This window comes from Pipistrellus hanaki (genome assembly GCF_964339955.1).
Source record: "Pipistrellus hanaki genome assembly, chromosome: 11".
NCBI classification, from domain to species: domain Eukaryota; kingdom Metazoa; phylum Chordata; class Mammalia; order Chiroptera; family Vespertilionidae; genus Pipistrellus; species Pipistrellus hanaki.
The window spans coordinates 6,618,494-6,642,943 of NC_140513.1; the positions used below are offsets into that span (position 1 = coordinate 6,618,494).

Genomic DNA, 24,450 nt, shown 5'->3' on the forward strand with positions numbered 1-24,450 from the left:
TTAAGAGTATATTGACAGGGTAAGTTCCTGGTTATGGGATTGCCGTGTTAACAGAATATGCATTTGAATTTAATAGATCCTGCCAAATTGTCTCCTAAAAATTTGTACTAATGTATTCTCTTATTTATGGGTATTTGTTTTCCCATATTTTTGCCAATAGCATATATTTTCACCTTTTAGTGTATGTGCTGCCAAAGAGAGCACTATATTTTTAAACTTTTAGAAATTTTGCTAAACTGATATATTAAAAATGGTAATTTAGTGTAGCTTTGATTTTTCTTTTATCAGTAAGATTGAGTACCTTTCATACATTTGAGCCAATTGTATTCCCCTTTCTATTCTGTTATCTTTCACCTATTTTTCTATTGAGTCAGTAGACTTTTTTCTTACAGATTTGGAGAAGTTATTTCTATATTAAAGAGATGAATCCTTTGTAATGTGAGTTGCAAATATATATCCCAAAACATCATTTGGCTTTGATTTAGTTTATGCTGTATTTTACTATATATAAGCCTTTGATTTTTTGTGACTAGTTTTATTAATCGTAATCATAATAAGGAAGATCTTCTAGGTTACAAAAATAACCCTTTCTTATATTTTCTTTCAATACTTTTATTGTTTAATATTTTACATTTAAATCTTCAGCATATTTTATCCAAGTGTGTGGTTTGAAGTATAATGCCAACTTTTTTTTCTACATGGCTATCCAGTTTTTCCTCCCAATTTGAATTGTCATCTTTATCGTATATATTCAGCCCTGTCTGTTTTGGGAACTAATTTTGTACTCTCCATTCTCTTCCATTGGTCTTCTGCCCACTCTTATGCCAGGGCTTTATATTTTTAATTACTGAAGCTTTAAAGTATGTTTTAATATCTGATGAGTCTTGTTCCCTCTCAGCTCTTCTTTTGAATGCAGCGTTTTCCTGACTAGTCTACTTTTTCCTTACGAACTTTAGAATTATTTTTTTCAGGGAACTGAACCTTTTCTTTTTTTGAGGTTGGTTTACATTTTAATAAATTAGTGTAATGGCATCTTTAGAATGGGTTCCTGTCTAAGAACATAGTATGTCTTTCCATTTGTCCTAGTCTTTATTTTTATGATTCAGGAGTGCTTTAATTTTTGTTTTGTTCACGTCTATTAAGTTCTGTCTTGTTTTACCAACCAGTTACTAGAGGCCTGGTGCACAATATTCATGCACTTGGCGGGAAGTGGGGGGGCCCTCAGCCTGGCCTATGCCCTCTCGCAGTCCAGGAGCCCTTGGGGGACGTCTGACTGACAGCTTAGGGGTGGAGGGCCGCCAGTCAGACAAACTTAGCGCTGCGGGGGCGACGGGAGAGGCTCCCACCGCTGTGCCCCACCAGCCATGAGCATGGCTTATGGCAGAGCAGCTCTCCCCCTGTAGGAGGGCACTGACTAGCAGGAGCAGCTCCTGCATTGAGCGTCTGCCCCCTGGTGGTCAGTGCGGATCATAGCAACCGGTCGACTTGCATATTTTGCTGAAATCATGCAAAGAGTATTTTTTGAGTGTCAGTTTTTTTTTTCTCACTGTAAATTAACATTATTCTGAGTGAGCAGTTAATGTGATTCACAGTGAGAGATGGATCTACGCTTCACAGACCAGTAAGTCAGGTTTTCAAGCCTGTGAGGCTGAGAGCCAGCCGTTAGACCTTGGAAAATTCACCCTTGGGAATACATCTTGATCGTGTGTATTGCCCAGTGGGTGGCCTCGTGATGGATGGCCAGATGACCTCTCCCTGTAACACTGCAACCGGATCTATGCCTTTATTTTGAAAATCGATAGTTCACTTAGTAAATGTCACTATTTTAAGAAAGCCTATCATGCATAGTAGCTTATACATGAATAGCAGCCTCTTCAGCTGCTACTGATGTTTCTGCAGCTGCTTATGAGTCAAAGAGCCCAATCTGAACACTAATGACGTGCTTCAGAAAATTACTATCTTTGGTCAAACCTTTAATGAACATCTTAATTCTTATATATTACAGAATTTCACAAACTTATTTGGACAACCACTAGTCTGCTTGCTTTCTCCTACAGCATATCCAAAAGCTTTACAAGGTACGTCCTGTTGTTACCTCTTACATCCATAGGTTACAAGTAAAAGCTGTCTGCATTTATAATAATACTTATCTTTGTTTTCCCACCTATAATGTGGGTTTATGGTGTTTAATGTGGCAGGTGTCAATCTGAAATCTGCCCAGAGGTCTTGCGAAGTACCAGACGTCTTCAATGTGCCACCATTAGGCCTTGAGACAGTTCTCAAAGAAATGGCAAAACGTTCCTGAGGAAAGGGTGGTTCTGGTCCCTTACTCATGGGGAACTCATGATTTATGAATTCTAAAATGTGTTCTGCAGCTGCTTGTTTGGGTGAGCTTGTCCTCTTCCATCTGGCCTGATGGCCTGTATCACCAGCTACACATTTAGGCACCGTTTAGGACTGTCAGGTTTCTGTTCGAGAGGACTCCTCAGCCTCTGCCTAAGAGTTAGGGTACCCTAACCGGCACAACTCAGGGCTTCTTTTATTCACATTTTACCTTGTATTTTTAAAATGAAAGAACCTCTTCTCAGTGCGACAGAGAGGTAGTTGAGGGTTCTGGCCATTTCTCAGATGAAGAAGAAGTGAAAGGCTTTCATGAATTTGTCCTCAATTGGCAGTCCAGGCAGGCTGGTTCCCGTGCCCAGTCGTTAAGCTGGTAAGATACTAAACAAACCTTGCCGCTGTTTTAGCAGTGCTGGTCACCATTTCACTGTCGCCCTGACTGTGAACAGTGCTGCTGTCCCTCTGAGGGAGACGGCACTCACTGCACTTCCCAGCCAGAAGTCTTGTCTGCTGACATAGTTTGACACAGGAAGTGATGGTCAGCATTTGAATGCCTGAGAGAAGCTGGAGACTTTTCACCGTTGTTTCAAGGTAAGTTCTGCTATTTTACAGGGAAAAACATGTAGCAATACTAAGTTCCTGGATCCAAAAGTTCAGTTACTAAGGGATAGAACTTGCCTTCAAACAACGGTAAAATTCTCCTGCTTTGAGGACTCGGTTAGCCTGTTGCTTATCATTTCTGGAGAAGTGTAACCCCTTCCAGTTATCTGAGAGTACTCTTTGCCATCATTTTGTCCTATCAAAAGGCAGCTTTAGCCTGGCTGGTGCGTGTAGTTCAGTGGTTGAGTATTGACCCAGGAACCAAGAGGTCACCAGGTCAGGGCACATGCCCAGGTTGCAGGCTCAATCCCCAGTAAAGGGCGAGTAGGAGGCAGCTGATCCATGATGTTTCTGTCTCTCTATCCTTCTCCTTTCCCCTCTCTCTAAAATTCAGTAATAACGTGTGTGTTTTTTTAAAAAGAGGCAGCTTTATTTATTTATTTATTTATTTATTTATTTATTTATTGAGGAAGCTTTAGTTTAAATTGCATGGTCTAATGGTTAATAGCAAGATTATTTGGTCTGAAGGGCTTTATTTTTTATTTTATTTTTTTAAATATATTTTATTGATTTTTTACAGAGAGGAAGAGAGAGGGATAGAGAGTTAGAAACATTGATGAGAGAGAATCATAGATCAGCTGCCTCTTGCACACCCCTACTGGGGATGTGCCCGCAAACAAGGTACATGCCCTTGACCGGAATCGAACCTGGGACCTTTCAGTCTGCAGGCCGACGCTCTATCCACTGAGCCAAACCGGTTTCGGCTGAAGGGCTTTATTATGTATAGGGTAAAAACACAGGCTCTGGAGGCAAACTGATGGCAATTTGAATCCCAACTCAGCCGCTTACTAGCTGTGTGACCTTGGGAGGTTCCTTATCCATTCTGAGCCTCAGTTTATTTCCTATCAAATGGAGATCATAATAGCATCAGCCTCATAAAATAATTCAGAGTATATAAGTAGTATTCAGTATGTGCCAACTATCATTATTACTGATAAGCTTGGTTGTAATATATGTCCTTAGTATTTTTAGTCCAGTATCCTCTTTTGTGCTATAAAGCTTAGGCCTCTAATCCCTAAACATGCCCCCTCTGGACACAAAACTAGCAGATACCTAAGTATTTGGAATCTCAAATTAGGTTCCTGCACCTCTGGTATCTAAAGTCTACAGTGTTTTCTTTTTATTTATTTCCTTTATTGATTAAGGTATTACATATGTGTTCTTATCCCCCCACTACCCCCTCCCCCAACTCATGCCCTCACCCCCCTGGTGCCTGTGTCTATTGGTTAGGCTTATGTGCATACAGTGTTTTCTCTATCTAAGAGTTATTTCATTCATTAAACATTTGTTCAACGTTTATTTATCAGGTACAGTGCTAGGCATTGGAGGTGACACTCGGACCAGACACACACAGTCATGTTTCTCACAGAGCCAGTTTCCTGGTAGAAGATATAGACAAGCTAACAGACAGGCACTGTTGATGCTATTAGTGTCTCAGAGGAGGAAGCCTGTGCAACACTTGAGGAACTCCTAACCTGCCTCTGAGATGGAAGAAAGAGCAGGAATGATGTCTGAAGTGGAGATGAAGGATGCGTAGAGTTCAGTGAGCACAGGAAATGGTTGAAAATTGGTATTCTAGCCAAGAAATAGCATGTGAGCCCTGAGATGAGAGAGCGTATGGGACATGTAGATAAATTAAAAGTAGTTCCTGCTAATTAAAGGGCAGAGTTTGTGATCGTGGGACTGAATTATAAAAAAACTTCTTATGATTCAAATGGAGGAAAGTGGAGTGCCATTGAAAGATTTTAAACATCAGTAACATTAAAAAGCATTCAGTTTACCTTAGGTAGGGTGAATTGGCCAGGAGCATTGGTGGAAATAAAGAGATCATGGTGGCTGAGCTAGGACAGTGGCTTCTTAAGGTCCCAGAGACCCAACAGGACTTGGTGATGGAGCGGAAGGAGGCAGAATGGACTTCCAGGTTTCTGGCTGAGGTGCTGGCAGAACTAAAGATACTAAATAACAAGTAGATTTATAATATAAGAGAACCAAAAGGGAAAAAATTGTCAATTTTTGACATGCTGAGTTTAAAGTTACCTTTGAGAGTTAGGTTGATTACAGAGGTCTAGAGCAATTCTGTCAATAGAAATATGATGGAGTCACCTATGTAATTTTAAGATTTCCAGTAGCCACATTAAAAAAAAAAAAAAGTAGAAAGAAACTGGAGAAATGACTGTTAGTAGTGTCTTTTTGTACAGAATGCTTTGAAATCCTATGTATATTTTTCACTGTAGTGTGTCTGATTGGACCAGTCACATTTTAAGGTTTTTTTTAAGTGTCCAGCAGCTACTGCAAGGCAGCACAGTTCTAGAACTAAGGAGCTCAATCTAGGCTGCAAATGGAGAACTGGAAACCAGTAGGCATATAAATGATAACCAAGATTATAAGAGATCAGTAATGTATCAAGACAAAGAAAAAAAAAAGATTGATATTTAAAGGATAGGTGGAGAAAGAACAACTCACCAGTGTGAAAAAGACTGGCAATCCTAGAACTCATCAGAGAATTCTGTCAGGAACTGCCTGTGATCCATAACTTGCCATATTTGGGTAAAATTTGTTAGTTGGGGGGGGGGGGAGGCAAAGAAATATGTTCATGTCGTATTTCTCTTTAGTTTACTAGGCTTTAAAGTTAGTTCTGCAGAAAGCAATATGCCTGGGACATGTTTTTTGTAGTTTCTTGCAGAGTCTACGTTGTTGAATTAACACTTAATGATACAGCTTTAATTGTATACATTGTCAGTATATTAAAATGTTCCTCAAATGCATCTCTTACCTTTTGCAAAACTGTTTTCTATATAAATATGTAAAACATGTTTGTTATTGCAGATCAGTCTCAGCGAGGTAGCCTCTTCACGCTCTTTTTGAACAATCCTCTAATGGCCTTCCTATTTGTCTCTGGATTGTCAAGCATGCGCAGAGGCCTGTGGGAAAAGTGTCAAGAATATCTTCGAAAAATCAACCGCGATATTGCCCAGCTACTGACCCATTCACGTTCAATAGGTACCCTACTAACTTAATTGCACACGAAACAGAACGTACTGTAATGGTTTAAAATTGTTTGAATTGTCTGAATTTTCAGAAGTATTGGCTGAAGGCGGGAAAGTTGAGAAGGTTTTCCTGAACTTTCCTTCCCCTTGGAAACCTATTTTCCCTTTAAGCATCTTTTTACTATCCCGTTCTCCTCTTTGCAGATCAGGCCTTCCTCCAGTTTTTTGGAGATGAATTTCTTCGCTTGCTTCTCACAAGATTTGTCTTCTGTTCAGCCACCATGAGGATGCACAAGATTTTTCGGGTAAGCAAAGAATATTTTAATGACCAACCCTACCATTTTCGGTATTTAACCATCGTGTATTATATTTTACCTGTATTAAATAAAGTTTGGATAGATCCAAAATCATTTCACAAATTAATATGTAAAGTACTAAAGGTGGACAAAATAAGCAACATCTGAGTACCTACCACCCAATTTAAGAAGTAAAATATTTTCTTTACTTTTGAGGTCCCCTGTAGGTTCTCTCAAATGTAAGTAAAACACTCACTTTTTAAATTATCATTCACTTCCCTTTAAAGTTTTGCCACATGTATTTGTATTCCTACACAACATGTAGGAATTGATAGATCTGTGTTTTAGATATTCTACAATTTGCTTTTTTTCACTCTTTATTATAGTCCTGAGATTCAGGCATGGTGATGACTGACTATAGCTTTTATTCATTTGTTTTCACTGCTTTATAGGATTTCATGGTTTGGAGTAAATTACTCATCTTACTAATATTCTACTGATAATGGACATTTGGGTTATTCCCAGTTTATAACTATAATAAGCAATGCCATTGTGAAATCTTCTATAATTTTCCTGGTAAACATATATAAGACTTTTTTTGAGGAATACCTAATAGTGGAACTTGAGAACAGATGATTTAGGTGTATTCAACTTTAGAAGATAGTGCCAAGCATGTTGTAAAGTGGTTGTATCAATAATATACACGGTACTAGCAGTGTGTAAGAGATGCAGTTGCTCTAGTCCTTGCCAACATTTGTTGCAGTCATATTTTATAGTCTGTGTGAATCCGGTGGGTGTAAAGTATATAGTAGCTCATTGTGGTTTTAATTCACAATTCTGGAATTACTGTTGAGGCTCAGCAATTTTTCATGTGTTATTCTGTGTTCTTCTTTGTGATGAAGAGTGTTCGAGTCTTTTGTCTGCTTGGTTCTAAGTAGTTTGTTTTTTTCTGTGTATTCAGGTAACTAACTACAAGGCACTGTTTTTTGAGGTTTTTAAATTTTTAGCTATTATACTTTTCATTTCTCTCATACTTATGTTTTCATTGTGCTCTTGAATGTATATGTAATAGGTAAAGTCCTTATCTGCTAACACTATGTTCTCTATCATTTATAGTTTTATTTTTATTATTTTTCCTACTGGTATGGGTCTCATATTCTAATTTGTATGCCTAGTAATTTCCCTAAACTGTGGGCACTGTGAATTTTATGATGTTAAATTCTGGATTTTGTTGTCTTTCTAAAAAGAGTGTTAGAAAGGAAAAAAAAAAAGTGTTAGACTTTGTTCTGGCAGGAATGAACTTACTTGCAAATTTGTTTGACCTTTTTATAGCTTTTTTAAAAAACTTATTAGGGTGGATTTAGAGTAGTGTTAGCATATAGTGAGAAACTTATTTCAGTCTAACACTAAGAAGTGTGATTCTTTTGGCGTCTCTTTCATATGTTCCGTTTCAACAAATACTCTCTCCTCCGGGGAATGCTTGCTCAGAATTCAAACATCTCCCAACCCTGTGCGACCTGAGAGAATGGTTCAGTTTACAGTAGTCCCCCAAGCAGTTCTTGGGGTTTTGTTGTTGTGTTTAGGATTTTTGAACATTTTATCGTTAGCACTCACAATAATTAGTATAGTAAAACAAAATTTGGTCTTTGTAATGTGTACTGCGTGAAGCTTGTAGGAATAAGAGAAATAGAAATGACATTTGAATATAGGACATGTCTTATGAGATGCGTAGAAAAGTAGCAACTAATTCAGAAAATTTTAAATGTGAGGTAAAATTATGGTCTATAGAAATTACCAAATGAAGACAAAATTCCAAGTGAGAATTACCTGATTCTTGAAATTGTCATCTTCTTTTGCTTTCATGTAATTACAGAATTATTTTTTCTCTCTCTTTTTTTAATTATTTTCTGTTCTTTTTTTTCTTCTTCTTAACTTCCACCTCCCTTTTTAGGAACTCTTTCTTTTTTACTCTGTGTTAATATTCTTAGAAATCTCATGTATTTTTATGGCCGCAATATTTCTTTCCTTGCAGATTATATCAGTGTTTACATATACCGCTCAAACTTATCTTCTAAGATACAGCCCTAAATTTTCAAATTCTGGTTGGAAAGCAGTTCTATTTTCACTACTCTGTTACCACAAATAAAATATACTTTGCCCTAACTGGTTTGGCTCAGTGGATAGAGTGTTGGCCTGAGGACTGAAAGGTTTGATTCCGGACAAGGGCATTTACCTTGATTGTGGACATATCCCTAGTAGGAGGTGTGCAGGAGGCAGCTGTTTTTCTCTCATAGATGTTTCTGACTCTCTATCCTTCTCCCTTCCTCTCTGCAAAAAAATCAATAAAATAAAAATAAAATATACCTAAAACCTGAAGCTTTCTATTATCCCCGGATCATCTTCTCTTTAACATATCTTTCTCTCAATTGTTCTCAACCCTTCTCTCAAGTCCTGAAATCTTAGTCATTTTGACACCTCCCTCTCCTGTAGTTAATTTCAAAGGCCCATTAATTTGACCTTCTCATTGCTTCTTGTGGTTTTTCTCTCATTTCAATTTCTGCTACAAATCTTATTCATTTACTTAAGAAATACTTGTTGAAATATGCTAGAATTTCTCCCCTAACAAGTGGTAATTTTTGGTTTCCACAGTGTCCAGAAATGATCGGCCCCAGTAAATATTTGGGAACTAACCCACAAAATTAATAGATTAAGTTGAACCATATGAAGTTACCATTTTTTTATTTCATTGATTTTTCACAGAGAGGAAGGGAGAGGGATAGAGAGCTAGAAATATCAATAAGAGAGATACATTGACCACTTGCCTCCTGCACACCCGCTACAGGGGATGTGCCCTCAACCAATGTACATGCCCTTGACTGGAATCAAACCTGGGACCTTTCAGTCCACAGACTGACGCTCTATCCACTGAGCCAAATTGGTTTTGACAGAAGTTATCATTTTTTTAAGATCAAAGTGGTCACATGCCAGCAATTTTATATGTTCAAAACATGTTACCACTAAGAATCATACCAATATGGAAGAAAAATACAGATTGCTACTCCTTAATATTGTTAATGCTAACAATAATGTTAATGTTTCTAATTTTCTTTCATTAAACTATAAAACTTGACTTTTCTCTGCCTGTCAGGAAACACGGAATTACCCAGAATCCTATCCACAACTGCCAAGGGATGAAACGGTGGAGAATCCTCATCTCCAGAAGCACATTTTGGAATTGGCATCCATTCTGGATGTTCGAAACGTGTTCTTTGAAAATACCTTGGATGACTATTAAAACAAAAACTCTCTTGTCGAAACACTTTCATTTGCCACAGATTTTAAATGGTGCCATTTTCTAATGTGATGACAGACACATAGTGGTATTACTTCGTTTTTATTTTTTAATTTAGAACCACCATTTTAAAAACAAACCTAAAACTTTATTCAAACGTTTAGGGTGACTGTTTTAAAATACAATCTTTCAGATCTTTTAAAAACTCGCCTAATTTTGGGATTTTTATTTTTTATTTTTTTGGTTTTGAGGTATGGATACTTGCCTCCAGCATCTCATCCTACACTCAAATATTCACTGTTCTCACTCTTCAAAGAGTAAATTATTTATTTTTGTATAATGAGGAAAATCCAACTCTTAAACTTGGACCTTATAGTGTAATTGTTCACAGAGATGAAATTACCAGCATGGACTACTAAAAATCTAGAACAGAGTCCTGCCATAATATTTCTTTTCATTCCAAGTTAGGAGGTAGAAAATGGGTGAAGAGTATAATCGAGACAGTTCTTGAAATCATTTAAATTGCTTAAATATTGTCAGAATTTCAAAAACTATATAAGATTGATTTGCGCCTGAAAGCTAAAGCTTTAACTGGGATCTTGAGAATGATAAAAATATCATTTGGAATGTGTGAATCCTGTCTTATGAGATATGTCTGTATATTTTGTTTTCTTTGTTAGACTTTGAGTATTAGAAATGAAAAAGAACAACTTTTAAATATTTCACTTAAAAATCAGATTGTCAGCTTTTTAATACAGTATTTCCAGTAGGAATTCTATTTAAATTCTTCATTCATAAGGTCAGGTTTAAAGACTGTCTAGATTGAAGTCCAGTGCGTGCAGTACAGAGTTTGTAATCTTTTTGCAGAGTTAAAGTCTGTGAGACTTCAGAGTCAGAGATGGTATTAATTTTAGTTGGGGGCAACCGAATTGCTATGTAACCTAAGATGGAAGTTGTTTGCATTGACAATTTGGCAATAAGATGTTTTTTAAAACTTCTTGTACTTAATATTTTATATTCACACACAAGTTTTTATCATTTTAAATAGGACTCAGTGTATAATATAAATATTTTTGTGTTCTTCTTCCTTATCATTCCTTTCATAATTTCACAGGTACTGGCTATATTTGTCTCCCTCCCCCTTTTCTTTGACGCCACTCAGAAAGTTATGCATCAGAAGTCCTTCTACTTAATTTCTGTTACAGGCTCACATTCTACCTCTGGCAGGCAGTCCCAGGGGGAGATGAGATGATTGCTTTTGGTGCCTCTTTCCTATGTCCCTCGGGAAATTTTATTGTTATATTTTACCTTAGTTTTCATAGAGAATCACTTGGGTCTGAGCTATTCATATACTTGTTCTAATTTGCTGATACTGTATCTGATGTCTTGAAGTTATTGTTCTTGGTTTTGGGAGGCTTTGTTGTGTTTTATTAATGAAATTTTTTTTTATTGATTTCAGAGAGGAAGGGAGAGAGAGAGAGAAACATGAATGATGAATAACAATCATTGATTGGCTGCCTCCTGGATGCCCCTCACTGGGGATTCAGCCCACAACCCAGACACATGCGCTGACTGGGAATCAAACTATAGCCTCTTGGTCATAGGTTGACGCTCAACCACCGAGCCGCACCTGTTTCATTAATTTTTAAATTATTTTTGTTTGCTCTTTTAAACATATTTCAGAAAGCTTTGGAAAAGATATTCTGGATAGAGATTACCTTTGCTAGTGGGTTGTTTTCTATTATCAGATAGAGACCACTTTCCCTGCTTTCCTGTCACCCAGGTTTTCACCTAGACTCCAGCAATAGACTGGCCTAGTTGTCTGACCTCTTGTTTCAATTCTCCCAAAGTTCTGTGCCAGTAACGTTTCTAACACAGGATTGCTTAAAATGATATTGTACATCCTGAGCTTTATCCTCACCTGTTTAGCATAAAGAACACTGGTCTGAAAACTAGGAGTCCTGAGTTCTAATCCCGCTCCCCTGATAACTAGCTGTATGTCCTTAGCAGGTGTCTATATGTCTCTACCTTTTAGCATTCTAACCTGTAAAATGGAAGCGTTAGCCCTAGATCCTGTCCAACTCAATGGTTCTATAATTTGAATTCTTGGTTCCAAAAGATATTGATTTCTCCACCCCCATCACCTGGAAAACAAGTTTTCCTGATTTTAGTGTATACAACATTTTCTTTTCAAGATCATATTTAACTAGTTTTTATTCAAGAAAATATCAGGGTCTCACTTAGTTGTTGTAGAAACTAATTCAGAGAGAGAATCTGAAATATTAGAGCTTCTGTGATTAGAAATCACAACTAGGGTTTAGATGATGTCATTGGCTTTTTAAGCTAATAGTAGTGTAATTCCTCACTGGTAGTTAAAATTTTAAAGCGAACCAAAGTGATCTTGGGAGGAAAACTGCTAGGAAAGGCTAAGCTATTGTTTCATTCAGGCCTTCAAAAATCACGTGTATTGAACAACTGTGCTACAGAGTTTGTGGCAGGCACTGGAGAAGCAAACAAGTAGACGTAAAAATTCTGGTCCGCACGAAGCTTCATCCTAGTAGGAGGAGTCAGGCAGTACATACGATGACTAAGTAAATTTATATTAGGAAGTTATAAGTAGTGTGAAGAAAATTCGGGGCCTGGTAAGGATTTTTTCCGTTTGTTTTGTGGCGAAGAGCAATGTAGAAATGAGTGATCAGGGTAGGCCTTACTGAGATTACATTTGTGCAAACAATCCATATTTATCTTCTCTCTCTGTGTGTGTATCGTTTTACTTTTTATTGTGAAAGTTTTACACATAAACAGAATTTAATGAACCCTCTTGTACCCACTACCTAGCTTCTATATTTAAAAAAATATATTTCTATTGATTTTATAGAGGAAGGGGGGGAGAGAGAGAGAGAGAGAAACATCAATGATGAGAGAAAATCATTGATAGGCTGCTCATAGGTCAATGCTCAGCCACTGAGCCATGCCGGCAGGGGCAGCTTCTACATTTTAAGGTGTACCTTTAATTAAGGAAGAAGAAACGTAAAAGGACAATCACCCCAGTGGGCTCTAGAAGGCAATGGCAAAGAATCTCATTTTTTTCAGTGCAAACTGCCCCCCTTTTATAAATATAAAAATAGCAAGCTTATTATTTATTTTTAGAATTCACAGAAACTTAAATATTGGAACTAAGAACAAAGCAAAGCAATAGGAAAGGGCACTCCTTTGTTTTCCAATTGCACAAACTCCCCCTGGAGATTCTGATAGTCTCTCACCTCTCGTAAGAATCACAGTAAACAAAATAGAAAGTGTAAGACTGCAAAAAGTCAGTTAGACACAAAACAAAAATAAGCACAATGGAATTATTTTCTCTTTCTTTTCCCGTATATTTCTGAAGTCGGTAGAGCACTTACCTTCCCTATTTTATAGAAGAGAAATCTAAGGTACTCCCCCCCCCCAAAAAAAAAATTGTTAGTTTATTCACAGTGCTAGTGTTAGAACTCAGATCTCCTACTCTCAGCCCAGTCATTCCTAGTAGCTCAGGTTTTCTATAATGAACAAGAAAGAAATAAGAGATTTATATTTTGGCACAAAGATTATGGTATTTTTAATATCAAATATTAAAACCAGTAAATGAGTCAGCCCTAGCAAATTTTTATTTATTATTATAACTTATAGTCCATACGTTAGACATTTTGTCTTTTATTTTAGCCAGTGTGTGTGTATATATATATATATATATATATATATATATATATATATATATATATATATATTGTGTGTCCCTGTGTGTCTGTGTTTTCTTCTTAGGAAGTGGTGCTCTCAAAACCTCTCAAAGCACATAGAATTTATTGTACTCTTTATATTTTTACCGAGTTGAAATGTTTTGAGATTATAAAAGCAAAGTGAAATCTAGTTATGACTGAAATTTTTTTTTTTTTAATCTAGGATCTGGGTTTTATTTTTCTTCACTGGTGGCTTCTGCCTTTTGTTTTTATAATAGAATTTCCTGAAAGTGATTAAGTGTATTAGATGGTGATTGAACTGAATTTCGTTGAGGAAAAGGGAAAATCAACAAATACGCTTTTTTGTATATCTGTTATGGATCTTTCTGTAGCATTCTTCTTTGAGTTTAATCTCTGATCTTTGTGACTTAGCAACTTTCTGTCTCTTAGAAGGGCTTTGGACTCAGTTGAAAAACCTTGTACTTAGTTATCCACGGAGACTTGTAATCAGCCTGATACACAGAGACCATTCCTGACTGGAAATGTTGTAAGGTATGCAGGTCTGCAAACTTGGCTACTGCCAGTGATTCAGAACCACTCCCCACCCTAAGTGAGTAAAATATCAATGGTCTGAGTCTCCTGGTGATATTTTGGGTATATTTTAGAATATGTTCCTGTGTGTGTTTGGAGAGTGTAAAGTGTATTTACATTGAGAGCTCTTTTGTTGACTTTATTTATTTGAAATTCTTATTTGTAATGGCATGTGTATATTTTTATGATGCTACATGCAATCTCTGTATACTTTTTGTATATATGTACATATTTGTAAATATATTGGTATGCAATGATATAGTATGTGTATATTATATACCCATATCCATTGTGGGCTGAATTTATTTAAGTTCTGTGAGGACATCATAGTGGCATTTTTCATGCCGCTATCATTAGGTTGTGGCTGTATCTCATTCATGAGCCTCTATTTTGAGGGGCTTTTGAATAAAAAGGGTTAATTTGGAGTTGAAATTAGGATACGAAGATCTTTAACAGAAAGCTGGATATGCTTAGCTTTAAAATCATCTGCCAATTTTCATTTAAACTGATGATAAATTAGTGACATAAACCTGAAAAACCTAAGTATGTGAAACTGAGACATCTACAGGCTCTTAAGCTATATTAGTCCTTTATTTTCTTAATCCATAGTTGAGTATTACTGAGTGGTAAAATATTTATACTAAGAATCAAGGGGCTGTGGAAACAATTGATCACGTTTCAAAGTACAGAGGAAAATGCCCATTAAATAGGGAATATGTTCCTAGTTGTCATTTTAATACCTGATACTGACTTTAATTTTGGAACAATTTTTTTTCACCCATATGTCTCATATGTCTCTGTGAGGCAGAAAAGAGGGCATTAGCTAGGGGAAGGCTTTACTTAGATGGGGTGGAATTTATTACAAAAAGGAGGCTGTTGATCTGTGTATTTACAGCAGCTGTGATCATGTTAGTCCTGTCTTGGCATTACGGACTATGGATATTTCTTATTGGGGCTGCATATCAAAGATGAGTACTTTCATCCGAGGAAATGCTTCCAGGGAATACAATGCCTCCAGCTGTGTCTATTTGTCTCTGTGAGACCACTTGTGTTCTGTAGATTGATGACATGTTCACACATGAGGGAAGGATTCTTAATATGAGGCGCGTGGTGTGCTCTCAGATCTGGGCCTTCAAACCTCTACCAAAGATGACAGGTGGGGGAGATAAGAGGATAGTGATTGTGTACATTGCCACTTTGTGAACCTATGAAATATCACAGAATATCAATGTTCAGTTACTTCTGTCTTCACTGGGCAAGTTTATTTGCATGGAAGCGGGTAAAAGACTAATATACACTTGAATACAGTCACCACAGAAATTGAGGGTTTTTTGTTGTTGTTGTTGTTGTTTTTGCATGATTAAATAAACTGCAAAGCAACACTTCACCCCCTTATTTTTCAGAAGATTAAATCTATCTGATCCAACATTAAATTATCTTAGGGAAGTTAGAGTCAGGAGTCAATTTTACCACCCTCAAAATACTACATTTGCTTCTCCATTGTATTTTTAATAAAATAGTCAACTATTCATAACCCTGCTCAATGACAGTCTTACATTTTAAATAAAGTTATAAATATAAAAAATTGGTAATGTACCATTTCTGAAACATCGGTGGGAACATTCATAGTGTTTGATATCACCAGATCATTCATCGCAACTAGAGAGATGCAGAGCAGGTGCTATTATGTTTAAAATTCATAGAACTGATTTGGGCTTGGTGCGGACATTGATTTGAGGAGAGTGGCAGGAATAGATGCAGTAGATGAGAATGACACTGTGAATATGACCTCTGACTCCTAACAGTTGTAAAGTCAGTTACTTTTCAGTTACGTAAGGTAAGAATTCATAGAAAACCAAGCCTTTCCCCCCATTCTCCTGTACTTCTAGACGTTGATACTTCATAGGTATTTTTGCTAGACCTCCTCCTCTTTGCTAGACCTCCATAGTGGATACTATGACCACTTTACTTAAAAAAAATATACAACTTTTTTAAAAGGCAATTCGTCTTCCTCACTCTAGGATTTCAAAATAATATTAGATGTTCCAGTTCACTGAGTTTTTGAACACAGATTTCTTAAGCATGCCTTCTGTTGAAGGAAAAATAATTGATGTGTGAATGGAATCAATCACCCGTTGAAGAGAAGGGTTGTCAAAAAGAGGATGTAGGGAGCATGCCCTTAATTGGGGAAAGATAAATGTATTAATATAGCTTTGTTGGTGCCATAGAAATACTTCCATCTGTAGATATGAAATGTTCTCTTAAGCGAAAATTGGTATTTTTCATTTATTTATTCTTTTGAGAAGAATTTCATTTCTGTATTAACAGTTTCTTAATCATTAATTGAAGCACCATATCTTAAAGTACATTTGTTAAATTCGTTTGTGTGTTTTTAAAAGTTATTTCCAAATTTAATTATCAAGCTAACTTTGTGTGATTTTTAAAAACATATTTGAATAGTAGGTCAATTTTTAAATAGTTTGAAGTATATTAATTCTGCACTTCACATTCACTTAATCATCAAGCCTGAATTTGGTCACAGAACAGACCATAAATTGGGAATATTTTGTCCCAAATATCCAATTATTTCCAAATATCCTATTTTGGACAATTCCAGTGTATCCTAAGACAATCATCTTTTTAGGTGTGGTATTGTTTATTGAAACATTGGTAATTTTAGGGTTCAGATTGTTACTCTTCAGTCAGCTTATGGAATGGAAGTTAATAGACTGATTATATCACTTTCAGAGTGAGATAAGGAATTATTGCTAGCCTTCCTATATAAGTCTGCAGTAAACAATATTTAAAAATTTATGTTATATTACTAATACTTTCTCTTTTGAAGCTGTTGCAAATGTCCATTTGTCCATGATTGAAAATTAAGATTAGTAACCATTACAATTTGATCCATAAGTTTTCTCAAACATCAAATCAGTATAGTATGATCAACCATTGTAAAATGTGAAATTATCATATATGATTATCCTTAAGTAAATATTTCCAAACCATAAATAACCACAGTAGTTTTCAAAATTGTATTCCTACCCTCTTTTGCATGTTACTGATTTTTTTCTAAGTTATAAAAATGTGTTGTAATATATTAAAATCTGCAAGGAAAATTGCTTTAAACATTTTAGGGCAGTAAAAATTTTATTACTATTTCTTGAAGAATGGGGTTTTAAATAAACTATCTTTTATTAAAAATAACTTTCAATGATTTAATAAAATATTTTAGGACTTGGTTTTCATGGCTTTTTAGTTATCGGGACACGTTCCTTTAGTCACTTAGACCATATGGCTAGTTTTCCAATTGTTTTTTGTTTAATAAACCAGCTATTCAGCAATCAGAGAGTCTTACATTTTGTAGATTTCTTCTAGTTGAGGTGGAAAGGTCTTAGATATTAGGAAAGGCAGGTACGATGTCCTAACATTTTCATAGTAGAGCTTACAAATGAATTTATCTAAATAGGTTACCTTTAGTGTGTAGCACCAGTACAAATAGGGGTTCCATTAGTCCTTGAACTTGATGAAGCAGTTATAGGTAATCTCTTATTTTGCTCTAAAAGTTGTCATTTCAGGCCACGTTATTTTCTCTGAGCAGTTTCTGTTGTAAGGTTGAATATCCTTTCTTTATGCAAATCATCACTAAAGGTTAAAATAGTCAAATAAGAGTTAAAAATAAGTTGTGTTTGTTTTTCCTGAAAATAATGGTGAACCTATTGTCTGTATTATGGATATTAGGCAGAAATGCACTTGTTTCAATCATAGCAAAAATTACATTTGGAGACCATAATTACTGGATTTTCTAGTGGTGTGAAATAAAAAAACTGTGCTTGTCTGTAGCCAAAATGTTACAGAATTGTAACACTATAGGGATTATAGTTATATTAGCTCTCCTCAAGAGATTGAAGCACAATAATTATCATGTAAAAGTTCTTATACAAGTGCTGCTAATCTGTCGTGAAAATAATGAAGCTATTTGGTTGCCTAGCTATTCACAAATTACTGTAATCCTTGAAACGTAGTCTTGTTGCTCGTTGTATTAAATTTGGGGTATTGTGGGTAATACTTTAGAACAAAATCCATTAACTCAGCTCTGAGAGACAGCAAACCATTTGAATTTATTAGTTTTACATGTATTATCAGTAGAATAAATTTTGAAGGGGCTATTTACTACCAATGACTAAGGGATAGAATTATATTGTCAGTATCATTTGACTTGAACTTCTGTGGTCTTGTAAAAGTCTTGTCTGTTGTGTTTCCAGATTGCTTAAGCCATACATACTTTGTAAGGATTTTTTTTGTAATGTTCTTTTTCAGCAGCCTTTTCCTGCTTTGTCTGTTATTGTTAATACTTCATTGATTTTAGAAATTGACAGGTTATTGAAACATTTTATTTTCTTGAGTTCATAACTTTTGACTCTTGTATGTATGATTTGTCATAAAGAATAGCAAGCCTTTCACTACTTCACTAAATGAATTCCAGAGTAAACACTGTGATTCTGCAGAGTGGATTCTGTAGGCCCGTCTTTCCAATGTTTTCTTCTTTTATATGGTGCCTACCACCTTGAGGGCGTTTAAATACTAGTGGATGGAAAGTTAAACATTGTCATTTTTATGTTTATTGAATAACAAGATTACAGAATATTTGATTTTTGTTGTCCGTGTATTGAAAGCATTTTTTTGCATTGATAAATGCTCTCTAGGAATGTGACTAACATTCATCTGTGTGAACTCTTGTAAATGAATTTTGTATCTTGAATCCACGTATATATTAAGTGTATCAATATGAAAATAAACATTATTTGGTTAAAGTTTTCTTAAGAATTGTTGACAACCTAAGTTCTAAACTCTTAAGGTTTTTTTTTGTTTTGTTTTGCAAAAACAAAACATTTTAAACTCTTTTGGGGTTGTGGATCCAATGCTTATCCTCCTAGTTTGTATATTTCTTCTACGTCTTGGTCTTGTTTCTTTCCCCTCCCCTGCCCCAGGCGGTCAGAACTGGGACCCGCGGAGGGAGGGACTGTTCCGGGGAGGAGAGGAAGCTGCTGGTCCCCCCCGCTGGTGCTGGGTCTGGAGCAGGAGCTGGAGCAGCTTCCATCTGGAACGGTTGGCTGGGTCGGCCTCGAGGGGTCCTCGTTTGCACTGTAACTTTGTACAAGACAGTTTCATCCCTCTGGACTCGCCACCTGTCCAAGTTGGAATGCCCTTAGAGGACAGCGGATAGTATATTGCATTTTCCGAAATGCAATATAACAGACTGCACTATATAATAAGGGAATGATTCTGGAAGCTTTTCTTTAAATGGTGCATTCATTATACGTGCCCTGGGTTGCGATATAAAACGTGTAAGCTGCAGTAGGTCCTGGGCACAAAAGTGAAAACACGAATCCCAGGGCGCGAGGTACCAAGTACGGGCTTCCGTGTGAGGAACGCGGGGGCACGGACTTGGGAGTGGCTGCCTCCTCCTCAGTGGCCCGCGGCTGCGGAGGGTGCGTGAGCTGGGGTGCGGGGGGAGGCTTAGCTGCTCCGGGAGGCCCCGCGCAACCACGACCCGAGCCTTCCCTCCCGCAGACCACCCGCCGGCCGCCCCACTCCAACAGGCTCCTCCCACTTCCCCATCCCGCACCGCTTCCTTAAAGACAAAAAAACAAACAAGAAAGGCTGCGGCCACCCGTCACCATCCGCGACGCGGCCGCCCGCCCGCTGACGTGGCAGGCCGGCCCGAGGGAGCGAGCGCCCAGCCCCGCTCCTCCCAGCGGGTCCGGCGCAACCGCCACCCGAGCTCGCGCCGCCGTCCGCGGAGACCGCTCCCCGGCGCATGCGCGCGGTGGGCGGGGCCCCGCGCAGTCACTTCCGGCTCGGGCGCGAGTGCGGTTCCGGGTCGCTGCCCCCGCTCGCCGGCCGGCCGTTCGCGCTGGTGACGCGGCCTGGCGTCCGCGACAGACCCGGAGGCGGGGCTCTGCCGGCTGCCCCGGGAGCCGCAGGTGCGCGGGCGGGGGCCGGAGCCGCGGGCGGGCCCCTCACTCTCCCGGGGGACTGGGTCTGCGCCCACCGCGGTGGGGACGGGGCTGCCCCCAGGCCCCAGGCGGGGGGCGGTGCCGGGGGCTGAAGGGCGGGGGTGGGGTCCGGCGGGCTGCCCGGTCCCGGGCGTGCGGAGCCGGTTCCAGGATTCCCCCCCGCCCCACGCCACCTCTTACTAGCCACTCCTCTGGCCTCAGTTTCCCCGGTCAGAGGGGAGGGACGTGGGTCCCGCTCTCCCTGACAGTCCGTGCTGAGGCAGGTTTGGAAGGATCTGGAGTGACTGGGATCCGGGCTGTGGCGGCAGGTACCTGCCTGCCTGCCTCCCTGGGCGTTGAGCAGCTGTCTTTTCCCCAACTTGGCCATCTTTCTCCCCGCGACTTTCTCAGGGCGATTCAGGGCTCCTCGTAAACACGGTGACTCAGAATCAACTGAGAAACCCTGACCCCGGGAAATCGAAATCTCATTCAAGCTGTTTCCCCCAGGGAATCCCAGATCGGAGTCTGTTTAGGCACCGACGATGGCAGTGAGAGGTTTCGCTCTTTGTTGTGCCTGTGAGTGAAACTCTTAGGCAAATCACAAATACCGAGAAGACCTGGGTGAGGGAGGCTGGCTCCCTGAGGATCGTGTCAGTGACAGGTTTCTCTCTCTCTAATCGTCCTCCCTACTCTGCCAACCTGCCCAGCCCCCTCAACGTTTGGGCCTTACCCTTGGAGAGAAATGGCCAATGCATTTTATCTTTGTCTTCATGCAGGACAGAAAACTTTGACCTCCACGCTGTTTTAAGTCTAGCAGATAAGCCAGGTGAGTCGGTGGTTTACAGACACTGAAGGTAAAACTTTTGAAGACTTGTACCGACTTAAATGGATGGCCTGAAGAGGTAAAAAGTCATTTGTAGATGGTAGGTAGCAGAGCTTGAATATCCTCCACAAAACATGAAAAGTTGGGGTTCGAGCCAGAGTATTCGTGTTTTATACACCATTGGGAGGAAAAGGCATTTGAGTCTCATTATTGAATATCATGAAAAGAAACTGACTTGAGGTCAGTTTAATCATATGGTTAAATCATCATTTAATCATAATATTATGAAAAGAAACTGTTTGAGGTCATTTTAATCATTCTTACAGAGAACCACAAAGCATTTCCAGGAAACGTTTAAGGATATCTGATATCTATATAATATAGTTGTTGCCTCGCCTGGTCTTTGCCAGGTTCTGGTGAATAGCTGATTGCAAACCATCTGGGAACATTACACCATTACACCTTTTCCTCACATTGAGTTACCGTATTTTCCGGCGTATAAGACGACCCCCTAATTTTACAGTTAAAACATAGGTTTAGGCCTATATTCGCTGTATAAGACTACCCCCCCACTTCGAGGCAACACCAGGTCTTTTTTTAATAGACCGCCTCTCTAACTCAGCCAATCCAAGCAGGCTTTTTATGCATGCAAATTATACATGTTCTGTACCCGAAGCTACACTGTGTTCTAGTAAAAAGCCTGCTCAGATTGGCCATGTTTTTGTCTTCATCTTAAAGACAGCAATACTGAACTGTAGTTAGTATTATTGGGAGAAGGTTTCAAAATCATTATGTGATGTTAATGTTTACCCTGGAAATTTTTACTTAATGTGCCATAGCCAACATGGTGTACTAAAGAAAAAGGGCCCTGGCTGGTATGGCTCGGTTGGTTGGAGCCTCGTCCTGTAAACCGATAGGATGTGGGTTTGATTCCCTGTCAGAGCACATGCCCAGGTTGTGGGTTTGATCTCCGATTGGGGTGTAAGCGAGAGGCAAATGGGGAGAGAAAAAAAGAAGTAGGGACTTGTGAGTCAGAATCCAGAGTTCAAATACCAGTCCTGCCACTTGGCCACACAATCTTTGGCAGATTACTTCACCAACTCAAGACTGAATTTCTTGATCTATATATGCACATGAAGTGCCTGAGTGCTTTTTAAATGTTTAGTAATAGTGTTCTATTAAGTATACATGGGAAATTGTGAAACTTAATTTTGAAACCTGAAGCTTAACATAGCAACTCAGGTGTGAAATCTCTCCATTGTTTAACTCAGAGTTCTCTTTCATCTGATTTATAGATTCTGTGTTGCCATAGGTGACTCACATTGAAGACAGAATGCAGCTAGCCTGGATGTCTGGAACTTTTTAGACACCTGTCTTGGACTTCTTGGTGTGCTGGCCTAAAGACTACTTGGTGCCTTAAGAACTGCTCATCAGGACAGCATAGCCACACAGCAAAATGTTTGCAAAACTGAAGAAGAAAGTTGCGGAAGAGTCTGCTGTTTCCCAGAGGCCAGGAGGCGCTACTAGGATCCCCCGGTCGGTGAGCAAGGAATCTGTTGCCTCTATGGGAGCTGACTCAGGAGATGACTTTGTAAGTATCTTCATAGTTTTTAATATTTGTTACCATCTCAATATATACTTAAAATAAGATTTCAGGGATCGTTCCAATATATATGTATGTATGTGTATGTATATTTGTATATGTATATTTTTAAAAAAATATGTGTATGTATGTATATTTTTAAAAATATATATATATATTTTATTGATTTTTTACAGAGTGGGAGAGGGATAGAGAGTTAGAAATATCAATGGGAGAGAAACATCAATCAGCTGCCTCTTGCACACACCCTACTGGGAATGTGCCCACAACCAAGGTACATGTCCTTGACAGGAATCAAACCTGGGACCTTTCAGTCCACAGGCCAACGCTCTATGCACTGAGCCAAACCTGTCAGGGCCCAATAAGTATATTTGTTAATTGAAAGGTTATTTATAGTTATGATTTTTCATATTCTGAGGTGTTTTCCTGTTTATTTTTTCTTAGGTTTCTGTGAGTTCCTTTCCATATTCTTTACCTTGTCCTCTTTTTCCATCTGTGCATTTAGTGCATCTTCTTTTCCATTTCATTTCTCAATACTTTGGTCTGTTGTCTCTATAGACACATACACTTAAGCCATTGTTGCTTAACAAGGTCTCTGAGGTGTCATGTTGAGTGAGCCAAAGTACACTCCTTTATTGGGAAAGTTGATGAAAAGATGGCACTGATGACTGCAGTATGTCCCTTATTCGTAAAATACCTTTGTGGCTGGAAAGTTTTCAAAAAATGAGGACATTGCTGTGTAAGGTAAATGTTAAACCTTAGGATTAAAAGTATGTCTTTAGCATATGGCAGGATCCTCTTAAAGTCAGATAACTTTCCCAAAATGGTTTGTAGTACTTGAAATATGTAAAAAAAAATATGTATATAAAGTAAAAGTAAAGTATAAAGCATAAAAATAAAATGACAGCTTGTTCATCTGTCACTTATTCAAAGAACTAAAACGTTATTGATACTGTTGAAGCTACTCATATGCTCCTTCTCGGTTCCCTTTCCCTCCCTCTCCTCCAGATAACCACTATCCTAAATGTTGTGTTATCATTCCCCTGCTTTTTAAAATATCCTACCAGATATGATCATAAGCAGTTTGTTGTTTAATGTTGCTTATTTTTGAGCTTTATAAAAAATTATTTACTATAGTCTTCTTGGACTTCCCTGCCCCCCCCGCTCAACATGTTTCTAAAATGCATGTGTGTTACATGAAGCTGTGGTCCACTTATTTTTACTGCTGTATAAGATCCCAGCACTTGAAGACAGTTTATCTCTGTCTACTCCTGGTGACAGACACTTAAGTTGTATCCAGGGTCAGATGACTCATCTTCCTCCTTTCTTACACTACCTGTCTGGGTCAGATTACATGGCAGAAGCTATTAGGTTATTGGGATGAAACAATAAGACTACCAGATCTAAATTATCATTGGCCTCCTATGTTTAACAGGAAATATAAATGCACATTTGATTACCAGGCTGAAGGATATAGTTTTAACTCTTGAGTTCTGTGACAGAAATACCTGCATGCTGGCATGCTAGATGAAGGCTCTCATCTCGAATGCATCAGACATACAGATTGGCCTGAATATAGGAAATACTTTGCTTTGAGATTTCTAAAGTAATTGATTTGAACTTACTATATGTACATTCTGATCCCGCACTATTTTCATACACTTATACCTGCTGCATGTAGTTCTCCAACCAGATGTTTTTCCTCTGGCATCTTAAATTCTAAAATGAACAAAATTGAATTCAGTAACTTCATTTCCAAGCAGTTAACAAGTAATGAAGCAAATATGGGAAAATATCTGCGATTGGTAAAATGAATGTTCATTAAACCATTCTTCCTACTCATCTGTGTTTTTAAAAATTTTATAATCAAAGGTAAAAATATAAAGCAAATTACTTATTAACAACAGTAAGCGCCGAAACCAGTTTGGCTCAATGGTTAGAGCGTCGGCTTGGGGACTGAAAGGTCCCGGGTTCGATTCCTGTCAAGGGCATGTACCTTGTTTGCGGGCATATCCCCAGTAGGGGATGTGCAAGAGGCAGCTGATCGATGACTCTGTCTCATCGATGTTTCTAATTCTCTATCTCTCTCCCTTCCTCTCTGTACAAAATCAATAAAATATATTAAATAAAAAACAGTAAGCGATGA

The 24,450-nt window shown here is 38.3% G+C and overlaps 2 protein-coding genes and 1 long non-coding RNA gene across 10 annotated transcripts in view; 2 read left to right on the top strand and 1 right to left on the bottom strand.

Moving 5' to 3' along the window:
- SCAI (suppressor of cancer cell invasion) overlaps window positions 1–15,845 on the top strand; it is a 78,231-nt gene extending 62,386 nt beyond the window's left edge. For 4 of the 5 annotated variants that reach the window (XM_084898354.1, XM_084898353.1, XM_084898355.1 and 1 more), the window contains 4 exons: window positions 2,006–2,078; window positions 5,827–6,000; window positions 6,192–6,292; window positions 9,432–15,845. In XM_084898354.1, the coding sequence (XP_084754480.1) occupies window positions 2,006–2,078; window positions 5,827–6,000; window positions 6,192–6,292; window positions 9,432–9,578 (495 nt within the window). In that variant the 3' untranslated portion in view covers window positions 9,579–15,845. The remainder of the gene's footprint in view (window positions 1–2,005; window positions 2,079–5,826; window positions 6,001–6,191; window positions 6,293–9,431) is intronic. The other variant, XR_014796278.1, reaches the window with a different exon arrangement.
- Window positions 13,492–19,525, bottom strand: LOC311629887. Its single transcript, XR_014796282.1, has 2 exons — window positions 15,763–19,525; window positions 13,492–14,911 (listed from the first exon to the last, which is right to left on the bottom strand). It is a non-coding gene; the product is annotated as an uncharacterized lncRNA (long non-coding RNA).
- A 216-nt stretch (window positions 19,526–19,741) lies between these two features.
- GOLGA1 (golgin A1) overlaps window positions 19,742–24,450 on the top strand; it is a 33,246-nt gene continuing 28,537 nt past the window's right edge. For 2 of the 4 annotated variants that reach the window (XM_084898344.1, XM_084898346.1), the window contains exons 1-3: window positions 19,742–19,866; window positions 20,655–20,704; window positions 21,997–22,292. In XM_084898344.1, the coding sequence (XP_084754470.1) occupies window positions 22,158–22,292 (135 nt within the window). In that variant the 5' untranslated portion in view covers window positions 19,742–19,866; window positions 20,655–20,704; window positions 21,997–22,157. The remainder of the gene's footprint in view (window positions 19,867–20,654; window positions 20,705–21,996; window positions 22,293–24,450) is intronic. The other 2 variants (XM_084898345.1, XM_084898347.1) reach the window with 1 other exon arrangement.